The 17,304-nt window shown below is 43.6% G+C and overlaps 1 protein-coding gene across 1 annotated transcript in view; it reads left to right on the top strand.

Annotated features, from left to right (window-relative positions):
• LOC123747480 (nephrin) overlaps positions 1–17,304 on the top strand; it is a gene marked incomplete in the record, with an annotated part of 541,340 nt that overhangs the window by 124,046 nt on the left and 399,990 nt on the right. The window contains 1 exon segment of the mRNA XM_069339956.1: positions 14,595–14,727. Within this exon segment, the coding sequence (XP_069196057.1) occupies positions 14,595–14,727 (133 nt within the window).

Here is a 17,304-nt window from a genome sequence, read left to right on the forward strand (position 1 = left end):
ATTGACCCATTAAACAAGACAATTAAAAAGGTACTGGATATCCTACTGGCTATCTTGTGCTGGTTTGGCCGTTCCCCTTTTTCCTAGTAAGGTGTCAATAGAACCGCTCATTAGAATATCAAATTGCTGTATGGTAATTAGGGGCGCCATTTTGTTGTGGGTTGTTCAGTATTTCGCCAAAACTGTAATATTATCTAACAGTTCTGCGATGAAGAAGTTTCTTGTGAAAAATGTTTGTGTTTATATATATAGTTTAAACCAGTGTATGACTCTCATATCTGTGTGGCAGTGAATATGAGCAGCATCTTCACTGTCCTTTGTGGCAGTGAATATGAGTAGCATATTCACTGTCCTGTGTGGCAGTGAATATGAGTAGCATCTTCACTGTCCTGTGTGGCAGTGAATATGAGTAGCATCTTCACTGTCCTGTGTGGCAGTGAATATGAGTAGCATCTTCACTGTCCTGTGTGGCAGTGAATATGAGTAGCATCTTCACTGTCCTGTGTGGCAGTGAATATGAGTAGCATCTTCACTGTCCTGTGTGGCAGTGAATATGAGTAGCATCTTCACTGTCCTTTGTGGCAGTGAATATGAGTAGCATCTTCACTGTCCTGTGTGGCAGTGAATATGAGTAGCATCTTCACTGTCCTGTGTGGCAGTGAATATGAGCAGCATCTTCACAGTCCTGTGTGGCAGTGAATATGAGCAGCATCTTCACTGTCCTGTGTGGCAGTGAATATGAGCAGCATCTTCACTGTCCTGTGTGGCAGTGAATATGAGCAGCATCTTCACTGTCCTGTGTGGCAGTGAATATGAGCAGCATCTTCACAGTCCTGTGTGGCAGTGAATATGAGCAGCATCTTCACTGTCCTGTGTGGCAGTGAATATGATCACCATCTTCACTGTCCTGTGTGGCAGTGAATATGAGCAGCATCTTCACTGTCCTGTGTGGCAGTGAATATGAGTAGCATCTTCACTGTCCTGCGTGGCAGTGAATATGAGTAGCATCTTCACTGTCCTGTGTGGCAGTGAATATGAGTAGCATCTTCACTGTCCTGTGCGGCAGTGAATATGAGTAGCATCTTCACTGTCCTTTGTGGCAGTGAATATGAGTAGCATCTTCACTGTCCTGTGTGGCAGTGAATATGAGTAGCATCTTCACTGTCCTTCGTGGCAGTGAATATGAGTAGCATCTTCACTGTCCTGTGTGGCAGTGAATATGAGTAGCATCTTCACTGTCCTGTGTGGCAGTGAATATGAGTAGCATCTTCACTGTCCTGTGTATCAGTGAATATGAGCAGCATCTTCACAGTCCTGTGTGGCAGTGAATATGAATAGCATCTTCACTGTCCTGTGCGGCAGTGAATATGAGCATTGTCTTCACTGTCCTGTGTGGCAGTGAATATGAGCATTATCTTCAGTGTGCTGTGTGGCAGTGAATATGAGTAGCATCTTCACTGTCCTGTGTGGCAGTGAATATGAGTAACATCTTCACTGTCCTGTGTGGCAGTGAATATGAGTAGGATCTTCACTGTCCTGTGTGGCAGTGAATATGAGTAGCATCTTCACTGTCCTGTGTGGCAGTGAATATGAGTAGCATCTTCACAGTCCTGTGTGGCAGTGAATATGAGCAGTATCTTCACTGTCCTGTGTGGCAGTGAATATGAGTAACATCTTCACTGTCCTGTGTGGCAGTGAATATGAGTAGCATCTTCACTGTCCTGTGTGGCAGTGAATATGAGCAGTATCTTCACTGTCCTGTGCGGCAGTGAATATGAGTAGCATCTTCACTGTCCTGTGTGGCAGTGAATATGAGCAGTATCTTCACTGTCCTGTGTGGCAGTGAATATGATCACCATCTTCACAGTCCTGTGTGGCAGTGAATATGAGCAGTATCTTCACTGTCCTGTGTGGCAGTGAATATGAGCAGTATCTTCACTGTCCTGTGTGGCAGTGAATATGAGCAGTATCTTCACTGTCCTGTGTGGCAGTGAATATGAGCAGTACCTTCACTGTCCTGTGTGGCAGTGAATATGATCACCATCTTCACTGTCCTGTGTGACAGTGAAATGTGACCAGCAAATCTTTATTTAATTTTCAAAATCATGATCCAAATAATAACAATTAATGAATTATTAAAAAAAATTGACATCCAAATGACTAGAATGAATAATCTCTGTTAAATATGCTAATTATTTTTGTCGGATAGATTACCAACAATGGAAAGAACTGAATGCCTTTAACAGTTTGTAAAAGAGAATATGAGTGTCACAGCCCAGTGGCATTCACAGACACAGTGGGTCCTGCAGACTACACCAACATCCAGGCTACAGCAACATCCAGGCTACAGCAACATCCAGGCTACAGCAACATCCAGGGCTACAGCAACATCCAGGCTACAGCAACATCCAGGCTACAGCAACATCCAGGCTACAGCAACATCCAGGGCTACAGCAACATCCAGGCTACAGCAACATCCAGGCTACAGCAACATCCAGGCTACAGCAACATCCAGGCTACAGCAACATCCAGGCTACAGCAACATCCAGGCTACAGCAACATCCAGGGCTACAGCAACATCCAGGCTACAGCAACATCCAGGCTACAGCAACATCCAGGCTACAGCAACATCCAGGCTACAGCAACATCCAGGCTACAGCAACATCCAGGCTACAGCAACATCCAGGCTGCAGCAACATCCAGGCTACAGCAACATCCAGGCTGCACCAACATCCAGGCTACAGCAACATCCAGGCTGCACCAACATCCAGGCTACAGCAACATCCAGGCTACACCAACATCCAGGCTACAGCAACATCCAGGCTACAGCAACATCCAGGCTACAGCAACATCCAGGCTACACCAACATGCAGGCTACAGCAACATCCAGGCTACAACAACATCCAGGCTACAGCAACATCCAGGCTACAGCAACATCCAGGCTACAGCAACATCCAGGCTACAGCAACATCCAAGCTACAACAACATCCAGGCTACAGCAACATCCAAGCTACAGCAACATCCAGGCTACAGCAACATCCAGGCTACAGCAACATCCAGGCTACAGCAACATCCAAGCTACAACAACATCCAGGCTACAGCAACATCCAGGCTACAGCAACATCCAGGCTACACCAACATCCAGGCTACACCAACATCCAGGCTACAGCAACATCCAGGCTACAGCAACATCCAGGCTACAGCAACATCCAGGCTACAGCAACATCCAGGCTACAGCAACATCCAGGCTACAGCAACATCCAGGCTACAACAACATCCAGGCTACAGGAACATCCAGGCTACACCAACATCAAGGCTACAGCAACATCCAGGCTACACCAACATCCAGGCTACAGCAACATCCAGGCTACAGCAACATCCAGGCTACAGCAACATCCAGGCTACAGCAACATCCAGGCTACAGCAACATCCAGGCTACAGCAACATCCAGGGTACAGCAACATCCAGGCTACAGCAACATCCAGGCTACACCAACATCCAGGCTACACCAACATCCAGGCTACACCAACATCCAGGCTACACCAACATCCAGGCTACACCAACATCCAGGCTACAGCAACATCCAGGCTACAGCAACATCCAGGCTACAGCAACATTCAGGCTACAGCAACATCCAGGCTACACCAACATCCAGGCTACACCAACATCCAGGCTACAGCAACATCCAGGCTACAGCAACATCCAGGCTACAGCAACATCCAGGCTACAGCAACATCCAGGCTACAGCAACATCCAGGCTACACCAACATCCAGGCTACACCAACATCCAGGCTACACCAACATCCAGGCTACAGCAACATCCAGGCTACAGCAACATTCAGGCTACAGCAACATCCAGGCTACAGCAACATCCAGGCTACACCAACATCCAGGCTACTAGCAACATCCAGGCTACAGCAACATCCAGGCTACAGCAACATCCAGGCTACAGCAACATCCAGGCTACAGCAACATCCAGGCTACACCAACATCCAGGCTACACCAACATCCAGGCTACAGCAACATCCAGGCTACAGCAACATCCAGGCTACAGCAACATCCAGGGGCTACAGCAACATCCAGGCTGCAGCAACATCCAGGCTACACCAACATCCAGGCTACACCAACATCCAGGCTACACCAACATCCAGGCTACAGCAGCATCCTGGCTACAGCAACATCCAGGCTACAGCAACAGCCAGGCTACAGGAAACATCCGGGCTACAGCAACATCCAGGGGTACAGCAACATCCAGGCTACACCAACATCCAGGCTACAGCAACATCCAGGCTACAGCAACATCCAGGCTACACCAACATCCAGGCTACAGCAACATCCAGGCTACAGCAACATCCAGGCTACAGCAACATCCAGGCTACAGCAACATCCAGGCTACAGCAACATCCAGGCTACAGCAACATCCAGGCTACAACAACATCCAGGCTACAGGAACATCCAGGCTACACCAACATCAAGGCTACAGCAACATCCAGGCTACACCAACATCCAGGCTACAGCAACATCCAGGCTACAGCAACATCCAGGCTACAGCAACATCCAGGCTACAGCAACATCCAGGCTACAGCAACATCCAGGCTACAGCAACATCCAGGGTACAGCAACATCCAGGCTACAGCAACATCCAGGCTACACCAACATCCAGGCTACACCAACATCCAGGCTACACCAACATCCAGGCTACACCAACATCCAGGCTACACCAACATCCAGGCTACAGCAACATCCAGGCTACAGCAACATCCAGGCTACAGCAACATTCAGGCTACAGCAACATCCAGGCTACACCAACATCCAGGCTACACCAACATCCAGGCTACAGCAACATCCAGGCTACAGCAACATCCAGGCTACAGCAACATCCAGGCTACAGCAACATCCAGGCTACAGCAACATCCAGGCTACACCAACATCCAGGCTACACCAACATCCAGGCTACACCAACATCCAGGCTACAGCAACATCCAGGCTACAGCAACATTCAGGCTACAGCAACATCCAGGCTACAGCAACATCCAGGCTACACCAACATCCAGGCTACAGCAACATCCAGGCTACAGCAACATCCAGGCTACAGCAACATCCAGGCTACAGCAACATCCAGGCTACAGCAACATCCAGGCTACACCAACATCCAGGCTACACCAACATCCAGGCTACAGCAACATCCAGGCTACAGCAACATCCAGGCTACAGCAACATCCAGGGCTACAGCAACATCCAGGCTGCAGCAACATCCAGGCTACACCAACATCCAGGCTACACCAACATCCAGGCTACACCAACCTCCAGGCTACAGCAGCATCCTGGCTACAGCAACATCCAGGCTACAGCAACAGCCAGGCTACAGGAACATCCGGGCTACAGCAACATCCAGGGGTACAGCAACATCCAGGCTACACCAACATCCAGGCTACAGCAACATCCAGGCTACAGCAACATCCAGGCTACACCAACATCCAGGCTACACCAACATCCAGGCTACAGCAACATCCAGGCTACACCAACATCCAGGCTACACCAACATCCAGGCTACACCAACATCTAGGCTACACCAACATTCAGGCTACAGCAACATCCAGGCTACAGCAACATCCAGGCTACAGCAACATCCAGGCTACAGCAACATCCCGGCTACAGCAACATCCAGGCTACACCAACATCCAGGCTACAGCAACATCCAGGCTACAGGGACATCCAGGCTACACCAACATCCAGGCTACACCAACATCCAGGCTACACCAACATCCAGGCTACAGCAACATCCAGGCTACACCAACATCCAGGCTACACCAACATCCAGGCTACAGGGACATCCAGGCTACAGCAACATCCAGGCTACAGCAACATCCAGGCTACAGCAACATCCAGGCTACAGCAACATCCAGGCTACAGCAACATCCAGGCTACAGCAACATCCAGGCTACAGCAACATCCAGGCTACAGCAACATCCAGGCTACAGCAACATCCAGGCTACAGCAACATCCAGGCTACAGCAACATCCAGGCTACACTAACATCCAGGCTACAACAACATCCAGGCTACAGCAACATCCCGGCTACAACAACATCCAGGCTGCAACCAATTTGCAACACTACAAATGAACTAGAGCCAGAGCGCCATATTGACTGCAGGTGTCTCGTTCTTTCCGCTGCAGAGAATTGTTCACTTGTTCATTTCCTGTTTCTCTTGCCTCCGTTGTTCCTCTCAACGCCTCTTCTCTCTCCCTTCTCCCCCCCTCTCTCTCTCTCTCTCTCTCTCTCTCTCTCTCTCTCTCTCTCTCTCTCTCTCTCTCTCTCTCTCTCTCTCTCTCTCTCTCTCTCTCTCCATTCTCATCTGTCGCTCTTTTTCTCTCTGTGCATCACCCTCTCTCTCTCTCTCTCTCTCTCTCTCTCTCTCTCTCTCTCTCTCTCTCTCTCTCTCTCTCTCTCTCTCTCTCTCTCTCTCTCTCTCTCTCTTCTCTCTCTCTCTCTCTCTCTCTCTCTCTCTCTCTCTCTCTCTCTCTCTCTCTCTCTCTCTCTCTCTCTCTCTCTCTCTCTCTCTCTCTCTCTCTCTCTCTCTCTCTCTCTCTCTCTCTCTCTCTCTCCTCTTCTCTCAGTACCTTCTTTATTGTCCTAGTTTCTATATCCAACACTGTCATTTTGTATCCCCTGTTCTCTGTCCCTCTGTATCCCTTGTTCTCGGTCCCTCTGTATCCCCTGTTCTCTGTCCCTCTGTATCCCCTGTTCTCTGTCCCTCTGTATCCCCTGTTCTCTGTCCCTCTCTATCCCCTGTTCTCTGTTCCTCTGTATCCCCTGTTCTCTGTCCCTCTCTATCCCCTGTTCTCTGTTCCTCTGTATCCCCTGTTCTCTGTCCCTCTGTATCCCCTGTTCTCTGTTCCTCTGTATCCCCTGTTCTCTGTCCCTCTGTATCCCCTGTTCTCTGTCCCTCTGTATCCCCTGTTCTCTGTTCCTCTGTATCCCCTGTTCTCTGTTCCTCTGTATCCCCTGTTCTCGGTCCCTCTGTATCCCCTGTTCTCTGTCCCTCTGTATCCCCTGTTCTCTGTCCCTCTGTATCCCCTGTTCTCTGTTCCTCTGTATCCCCTGTTCTCTGTCCCTCTGTATCCCCTGTTCTCTGTCCCTCTGTATCCCCTGTTCTCTGTCCCTCTGTATCCGCTTTTCTCTGTACCTCTCTATCCTCTATTCTCTGTTCCTCTATATCCCTTATCCTTTGTCCCTCGATATCTCCTATCCTCCCTATCCCCTATTCTCTCTGTCCCCTATCCTCTGTCAATCTCTAATTTCCTATTATCTGTACCTCTCTATCCCCTATCCTCTGTTCCTCTACATCCCCTATCCTCTGTTCCTCTATATCCCCTATCCTATGTCCCTCTCTCTCTCTCCCCTATCCCCCATCCTCTCGATCCCCTATCCTCTCTATCCCCTATCCTCTGTCCCTCTTTATTCTCCTATCCTCTATACCTCTCTTTCCCCTATCCACTCTATCCCCGATCCTTTCTATCCCTTATCTGTACCTCTCTATCCCCTACGCTCTCTATCTCCTACGCTCTCTATCTCCTACGCTCTCTATCCCTTATCATCTGTACCTCTCTATTCCCTATCCTCTATCCTCTGTACCTCTTTATCCCCTACACTCTCTATCCCCTATCCTCTGTACCTCTCTATCCTTTATCCTCTCATGATATCAGGAGCCTTCAAACAGGTGTTCTGGGCCTGTCATAGCATGGCAGAGACTCTAGATGACACTATATACTAACTTGAAACGTTGGGTATGATCGTGGTTTATAGGTGAGTTAGGGGCATAAACAAGGGGATATATGACCGATATTTACAAGTGGATTAGGGGCATAAACAAGGGGATGTATGACCGATATTTACAAGTGGATTAGGGGCATAAACAAGGGGATGTATGACCGATATTTACAAGTGGATTAGGGGCATAAACAAGGGGGGGAATATGACCGAGATTTACAAGTGGATTAAGGGCATAAACAAGAGGGAATATGACCGAGATTTACAAGTGGATTAGGGGAATAAACAAGGACGAATATGACGAAGATTTACAAGCGGATTAGGGGCATATTCAAGGGAAAATATGACCGAGATTTACAAGTGAATTAGGGGCATAATCAAGGGAAAATATGACCGAGGTTTACAAGTGAATTAGGGGCATAATCAAGGGAAAATATGACCGAGGTTTACAAGTGAATTAGGGACATAAACTGGGGATTATGACCGAGACATACAGGTTATGGGGAAGTTTACCGGTGATTGATTTGACTATTAATTCAAGAGATTGTATTTAATTGTTTATATTACTATGAGCAGACTGTATTTTTATAATTTATTATCACCAATTAACTTTCCTTCACAAGTATTTTTTGGGGAGTCATATTTTAATCTTACAGTAATTAAACAGTTTGATTTACTTACTAATAGGTTAAATTACACTACTATGGGTTAGTTATGAATGATACAGCTTCAGCTGCTGTGTAGTGAGGGGTCATCCTCCAGCACCTCACTCAGGAGCTCAACTTGTTGAGGTTATTTGAGATAATTTCGGGGCTTAGCGTCCCCGCGGCCCGGTCCTCGACCAGGCCTCCTTTTTGTTACACATCCCCAGGAGCAGCCCGTAGCAGCTGTCGGGCAGGAAAGGTTGCGTGTAGTCCTTGGTAACAAACAACAGTCCCCGTGGTGCGGTGGTTAAGACTCTCTCCTCATGTTTCGCGAGCGCTTTGTCCTGGGTTCCTATCCTGGCCGGGGAGGATTTACTGGGTGCCAATCCTTAATTGTAGCCTCTGTTTAACCCAACAGTAAAATAGGTACCTGGTTGGTAAACGATTTGGCGGGTAGTATTCGAGGAAAAATTAGGATTAAGGCCCCTGCCCGAAACGGTACTCGTGCTGGTGGCTGTATAAGAATGTAACAACTCTTGTCTATATAACTAAATAAACAAATAAATACTGCTACATTTCGCTAAATAAACTTTGTGACGAGATGCTGAACATATTCCCATTCTCTGTAATAATTTTTAGGACTAACTATAGTATTTGTTACCTAATTGAACATATGGAAATTAACAACATTTTATGGCTGTTACATCAACCCGTCCTCTTACTAATTACGTCACTTTTCGCTCGTATGCGCACTAAAGCCAAAAATGGTTGTAATAGAAAAATAATTTCGGCTCACGAAATTGATGTATTGTCTCGTTTTCTGTTTTGACTCCTCTGGCTTACTGGGTTAGGTTAGGACGAGAACCTATAAAATAACGCTTTTCATGACGTTTTGAAACCTTAAGAGAGTGTGTCCTGCCCTCCTAAACTACCAGATGACCAGAAACTTGCTGCTTTAGGTACATTTCATTGGGAATTATCAATTTTTGTAAACCAGTACGGTGATTTTGGCCGTAGTGCATTCGAGCGAAAAGCGACATAATTTGTAACAGTTTGGGCTGGTTAAATTAGAGTTATTTTATCGTATAATAGTTTTTATACCTCGATAACATAGGGACGTACAAGTTTGAGTACAGGCTTATGACCGAGAATAGATTTAACATGATTGAAGAATACACTGGACAAGTACATGGGTAACAGTGAGGGGGATTGAATAGGTCAGATTGGTAAGAGACGGGATTTGATTGGCTTGATTCGTGAGTGACAGTAGGTGGATTGGATAGGTAAATGGGGAGAGAAGAGAGTATTGGATAGGCACAGGGGGAAAGATAAGAGACTGGACTAAATCCCTACATAGGTAACAGGTTGAGGACTGGATAGGTAGAGTGGAGAAGGGGTGGATATTAACGTTCAAAGGGTCAACATGATTGACCTATTATTGCAACTCTGCAAAGTTGCATATGATGCTCTTCAATCTTGTGTCTATAATGAAGCCTTGGTCGTAGAACCTAAAATGAAGCCCAGCGCCGTAGTACCTAAAATGAAGCCAAGTGCCGTAGTACCTAAAATGAAGCCCAGCGCCGTAGTACCTAAAATGAAGCCCAGCGCCGTAGTACTTAAAATGAAGCCCAGCGCCGTAGTACCTAAAATGAAGCCCAGCGCCGGAGTACCTAAAATGAAGCCAAGTGCCGTAGTACCTAAAATGAAGCCTATGCCGAAGAACCTAAAATGAAGCCCAGCGCCGTAGTACCTAAAATGAAGCCAAGTGCCGTAGTACCTAAAATGAAGCCCAGCGCCGTAGTACCTAAAATGAAGCCCAGCGCCGTAGTACTTAAAATGAAGCCCAGCGCCGTAGTACCTAAAATGAAGCCCAGCGCCGTAGTACCTAAAATGAAGCCCAGCGCCGTAGTACCTAAAATGAAGCCCAGCGCCGTAGTACCTAAAATGAAGCCCAGCGCCGTAGTACCTAAAATGAAGCCCAGCGCCGTAGTACCTAAAATGAAGCCCAGCGCCGTAGTACCTAAAATGAAGCCCAGCGCCGTAGTACCTAAAATGAAGCCCAGCGCCGTAGTACCTAAAATGAAGGCCAGCGCCGTAGTACCTAAAATGAAGTCCAGCGCCGTAGTACCTAAAATGAAGCCCAGCGCCGTAGTACCTAAAATGAAGCCCAGCGCCGTAGTACCTAAAATGAAGCCCAGCGCCGTAGTACCTAAAATGAAGTCCAGCGCCGTAGTACCTAAAATGAAGCCCAGCGCCGTAGTACCTAAAATGAAGCCCAGCGCCGTAGTACCTAAAATGAAGCCCAGCGCCGTAGTACCTAAAATGAAGCCCAGCGCCGTAGTACCTAAAATGAAGCCCAGCGCCGTAGTACCTAAAATGAAGTCCAGCGCCGTAGTACCTAAAATGAAGCCCAGCGCCGTAGTACCTAAAATGAAGCCCAGCGCCGTAGTACCTAAAATGAAGTCCAGCGCCGTAGTACCTAAAATGAAGCCCAGCGCCGTAGTACCTAAAATGAAGCCCAGCGCCGTAGTACCTAAAATGAAGCCCAGCGCCGTAGTACCTAAAATGAAGCCCAGCGCCGTAGTACCTAAAATGAAGCCAAGTGCTGTAATACCTAAAATGAAGCCTAGCGCCGTAGTACCTAAAATGAAGCCCAGCGCCGTAGTACCTAAAATGAAGCCCAGCGCCGTAGTACCTAAAATGAAGCCCAGCGCCGTAGTACCTAAAATGAAGCCAAGTGCCGTAGTACCTAAAATGAAGCCCAGCGCCGTAGTACCTAAAATGAAGCCCAGCGCCGTAGTACCTAAAATGAAGCCCAGTGCCGTAGTACCTAAAATGAAGCCCAGCGCCGTAGTACCTAAAATGAAGCCCAGCGCCGTAGTATATTATACAAATTATTTCTGTATAATACAAATAACTCAAAATATTAAACTACTGAACTAACGATCGTTCACGGAAATTGGCTCTATAGAAACGAATTCTACAATTTAATCAACAATTCTACAATTTAATCAACAATTCTACAATTTAATCAACAATTCTACAATTTAATCAACAATTCAATCAACAATTCTACAATTTAATGAACAATTCTACAATTTAATCAACAATTCTACAATTTAATCAACAATTCTACAATTTAATCAACAATTCTACAATTTAATCAACAATTCTACAATTTAATCAACAATTCTACAATTTAATCAACAATTCTACAATTTAATCAACAATTCAATCAACAATTCTACAATTTAATCAACAATTCTACAATTTAATCAACAATTCTACAATTTAATCAACAATTCTACAATTTAATCAACAATTCTACAATTTAATCAACAATTCTACAATTTAATCAACAATTCTACAATTTAATCAACAATTCTACAATTTAATCAACAATTCAATCAACAATTCTACAATTTAATCAACAATTCTACAATTTAATCAACAATTCTACAATTTAATCAACAATTCTACAATTTAATCAACAATTCTACAATTTAATCAACAATTCTACAATTTAATCAACAATTTAATCAACAATTCTACAATTTAATCAACAATTCAATCAACAATTCTACAATTTAATCAACAATTCTACAATTTAATCAACAATTCTACAATTTAATCAACAATTCTACAATTTAATCAACAATTCTACAATTTAATCAACAATTCTACAATTTAATCAACAATTTAATCAACAATTCTACAATTTAATCAACAATTCAATCAACAATTCTACAATTTAATCAACAATTCTACAATTTAATCAACAATTCTACAATTTAATCAACAATTCTACAATTTAATCAACAATTCAATCAACAATTCTACAATTTAATCAACAATTCTACAATTTAATCAACAATTCTACAATTTAATCAACAATTCTACAATTTAATCAACAATTCTACAATTTAATCAACAATTCTACAATTTAATCAACAATTCTACAATTTAATCAACAATTCTACAATTTAATCAACAATTCTACAATTTAATCAACAATTCTACAATTTAATCAACAATTCTACAATTTAATCAACAATTCAATCAACAATTCTACAATTTAATCAACAATTCTACAATTTAATCAACAATTCTACAATTTAATCAACAATTCTACAATTTAATCAACAATTCTACAATTTAATCAACAATTCTACAATTTAATCAACAATTCTACAATTTAATCAACAATTCTACAATTTAATCAACAATTTAATCAACAATTCTACAATTTAATCAACAATTCAATCAACAATTCTACAATTTAATCAACAATTCTACAATTTAATCAACAATTCTACAATTTAATCAACAATTCTACAATTTAATCAACAATTCTACAATTTAATCAACAATTCTACAATTTAATCAACAATTCTACAATTTAATCAACAATTCTACAATTTAATCAACAATTCTACAATTTAATCAACAATTCTACAATTTAATCAACAATTCTACGTAGATTACAAAACTGTCAATTTATATAGAACATATATAAATTATATAAAAATGGGAAAGACTTCTGCTTAATATCTTTTTATACATTTTCTTTATATTTTCCTGCAGCTGAATAAATCTATTTTGTTTGTGAGGAAGAAAAAGTTAAATAATTTACTGAAGTGAAGAACACGAAAAACGGAACGTGCACAAGGTCTATTGAACAACACAAGGAGGTTCGTATGTGTTATCCAACTCATGCCTCTTGTTCAACCTGCAGTAGTTTGTTCCATAAATGAACCACTTTGTTTCAAAACCAGTATTTACCCAGGTCTTTTCTAAATTATTACTTACCTAGGTATTTCCAAAACCAGTATTTACCCAGGTTTTTTCTAAGCCAGTATTTGCCCAGGTCTAAATCAGTATTTACTCAGGTCTAAACCGGTATTTACACAGGTCTAAACCAGTATTTAAACAGGTCTAAACCAGTATTTACCCAGGTCTTTCCTAAACTAGTATTCATCCAGGTCTCATGAGGTTGAACTTAACGACTTCACTGTTTATATTCACTGTTTCGTGTTCTCTTTCGTGTTGATATATTTAATATTTTAATATCCAGTTTACTAGTCTTCCAACCATATATAACCCTCAAGCTTGTGACTCTTGCTCTTCAGCTTTATAGAGAACATATAACTTTTAGCGTTTTAAAGCTCTCTTCGCGAGAGGTTTCTAATTCCTGGTATGTTGTCTGTTTGGTCCCGAGAGAACTTGTATCCATTCTTCAGCATGGAGACCAGAACTGACCTGTATTGTCTAATATACGGGACGTTAAAGGCAGTACAAAGGTGAAAAGAATTTGGAGGATTGTGTAATGGATATCATTTTACAGCCTTGTTAAGTGGGCCCCACGAACAGCAGGTGCCTGGTAAGTGGCCCCCACGTACAGCAGGTGCCTGGTAAGTGGGCCCCACGTACAGCAGGTGCCTGGTAAGTGGGCCCCACGTACAGCAGGAGCCTGGTAAGTGGGCCTCACGTACAGCAGGTGCCTGGTAAGTGGGCCCCACGTACAGCAGGAGCCTGGTAAGTGGGCCCCACGTACAGCAGGAGCCTGGTAAGTGGGCCTCACGTACAGCAGGAGCCTGGTAAGTGGGCCCCACGTACAGCAGGTGCCTGGTAAGTGGGCCCCACGTACAGCAGGTGCCTGGTAAGTGGGACCCACGTACAGCAGGTGACTGGTAAGTGTCCCCACGTACAGCAGGTGCCTGGTAAGTGGCCCCCACGCATGGGTATGGACCAATAGGAGCTTCTCATATTGACCAATAGGAGCTTCTCATATTGACCAATAGGAGCTTCCTCGTACTGACCAATAGAAGCTACCACGTATTGACCAATAGTAACTGCCTCCTATGGACCAAAAAGAGCTGTCTTGTATTGACCAATAGGAGATACCACGTATTGAGCAATAGGAGCTGCCTCGTATGGACCAATAAGAGATGCCTCGTATTGACCAATAGGAGCTCCCTCGTATGGACCAATAACGGCTGCCTATTATTGACCAATAGGAGCTGTCTCGTATTGCCCAATAACAGCTGCGTCATATTGACCAATAGGAGCTGTCTCGTATGGGCTAATAGGAACTACGCTCTATAGGATATAGGAACTCAACACTCATTCTTCTTCTGAGGAGGTAGGAAGTACCTCACACATGTCTCTCTCGTGGTGCAGGTGTGTGGCGCCGGGTGGAGGCTGTGTCGGGGAAGGAGGCAGTGCTCCCCTGCGAGGTGGGCACCTTCGAGCCCTCTGACATGGTCTACGTCGTCCTCTGGTACAGGAACGGCAACAAGGAACCTATTTACAGGTGAGCTGCCTGCTTGATCAGTCATGTTTACAGGTGAGCTGCCTGCTTGATAAGTCATGTTTACAGGTGAGCTGCCAGCTTGATAAGTCATGTTTACAGGTGAGCTGCCTGCTTGATAAGTCATGTTTACAGGTGAGCTGCCAGCTTGATAAGTCATGTTTACAGGTGAGCTGCCAGCTTGATAAGTCATGTTTACAGGTGAGCTGCCAGCCTGATAAGTCATGTTTACAGGTGAGCTGCCTGCTTGATAAGTCATGTTTACAGGTGAGCTGCCAGCTTGATAAGTCATGTTTACAGGTGAGCTGCCTGCTTGATAAGTCATGTTTACAGGTGAGCTGCCAGCTTGATAAGTCATGTTTACAGGTGAGCTGCCTGCTTGATAAGTCATGTTTACAGGTGAGCTGCCAGCCTGATAAGTCATGTTTACAGGTGAGCTGCCTGCTTGATAAGTCATGTTTACAGGTGAGCTGCCTGCTTGATAAGTCATGTTTACAGGTGAGCTGCCAGCTTGATAAGTCATGTTTACAGGTGAGCTGCCAGCCTGATAAGTCATGTTTACAGGTGAGCTGCCTGCTTGATAAGTCATGTTTACAGGTGAGCTGCCTGCTTGATAAGTCATGTTTACAGGTGAGCTGCCAGCCTGATAAGTCATGTTTACAGGTGAGCTGCCTGCTTGATAAGTCATGTTTACAGGTGAGCTGCCTGCTTGATAAGTCATGTTTACAGGTGAGCTGCCAGCTTGATAAGTCATGTTTACAGGTGAGCTGCCTGCTTGATAAGTGAAGGTGGTGGAGAAAGTGTTGACAATATATAAGTGAGAATGTTGTCATTTTGCGGGTAATATTGACCTCAGATATTGATCGGGTTACTAAGATTAACACATTGTTTCTTCTGTTCCTTATTTTGGTCATTCTTGCTACTGACGATGGAGCGGTCGGGTTGAAAGCGCTTGTGCATTTTTCTCTTTTCATTGTTGTTTACTGAAGTACTGTACGGTCAGCGTCATTGATTATTTCATGCATATTTATATATATATATATATATATATATATATATATATATATATATATATATATATATATATATATATATATATATATATATGTTTCATTGAATATGACCGCATATTCTGTATTTATTATTTTCTGGTTTAGGGCTTCTATCCCTCTAACTAATTTCTTAGCATCAGGGCTTAGTTGAAATAGGAGTTCTCCAAAACTCATTTTCGTACTCATTTTCGTTCTCATTTTTGGAGAACTCCTATTTAAACTAAGCCCTGATGCTAAGAAAATAGTTAGAGGGATAGAAGCCCTAAACCAGAAAGTAATAAATACAGAATATGCGGTCATATTCAATGAAACATGTTTGAAAGAAAACCTGCTGCCAGTATACACCAGTATATATATATATATATATATATATATATATATATATATATATATATATATATATATATATATATATATATATATATATATATATATATATATATATATATATATATATATATATATATATATATATACAACTTTAGAACACTTTCCCACCAGGAGACTCGAACCCTAGCCAGCACAGAAGCCTTCAAGCAACTGGCATAACAGGTACGCCTTAACCCACTCCACCACCTGCTCAGACCCTTAAAAGAGATGGTAATTTCGGAGTATTTATACACTCCAAAGACCACCATCTCCCAAGAGCACTAGAGTAAGTTGCTGGAAGGCTTCTGTGCTGGCTAGGGTTCGAGTCTCCTGGTGGGAAAGTGATCTAAAGTTGTATACTTCACTCTCGTGTTTAGGAGAGTTGTGCCTCAAGCATAGACACAGTGTTCTCCCATATTAACAGGGACTTGATGAAAAAACGTAAAAATGACCCCTCACTTGCTCTAGTGCTCTTGGGAGATGGTGGTCTTTGGAGTGTATAAATACTCCGAAATTACCATCTCTTTTAAGAGTCTGAGCAGGTGGTGGAGTGGGTTAAGGCGTACCTGTTATGCCAGTTGCTGGAAGGCTTCTGTGCTGGCTAGGGTTCGAGTCTCCTGGTGGGAAAGTGTTCTAAAGTTGTATACTTCACTCTCGTGTTTAGGAGAGTTGTGCCTCATATATATATATATATATATATATATATATATATATATATATATATATATATATATATATATATATATATATATATTGACACCACAAGAGACCCTAGAGCAGCAAGTTTTCTCTTTCAGCGCCTCAGTGTCGCGATCCAGAGGGGAAATGCCCGCTGCATCCTCTGTTCCTGGCCGGCGTCGGAGGAGTTCGAGGAAATCTACAGCCTCTAGGAAGCGAACTTTTTCTTGTGTCCTCTTAATGTTCATTTTTTGTATAAAATCAGATATGTAACTGTATAACCTTGCATAATAAAGTGTACATCATAATAAAAAAAAAAGGGGGTGGTAGGAGAAGTGAACACTCTTTCGTATTCAGAGTTAAATGTCAAGTTTTTCCCTGAGTGCTCTGTGTTCCCTTCTCTGAGGCTGTGGGTCCCTATAATTGCACCAGTGGTGGTACCCCCCGTATATATATATATATATATATATATATATATATA

This window comes from Procambarus clarkii, chromosome 5 (genome assembly GCF_040958095.1).
Source record: "Procambarus clarkii isolate CNS0578487 chromosome 5, FALCON_Pclarkii_2.0, whole genome shotgun sequence".
NCBI classification, from domain to species: Eukaryota; Metazoa; Arthropoda; class Malacostraca; order Decapoda; family Cambaridae; genus Procambarus; species Procambarus clarkii.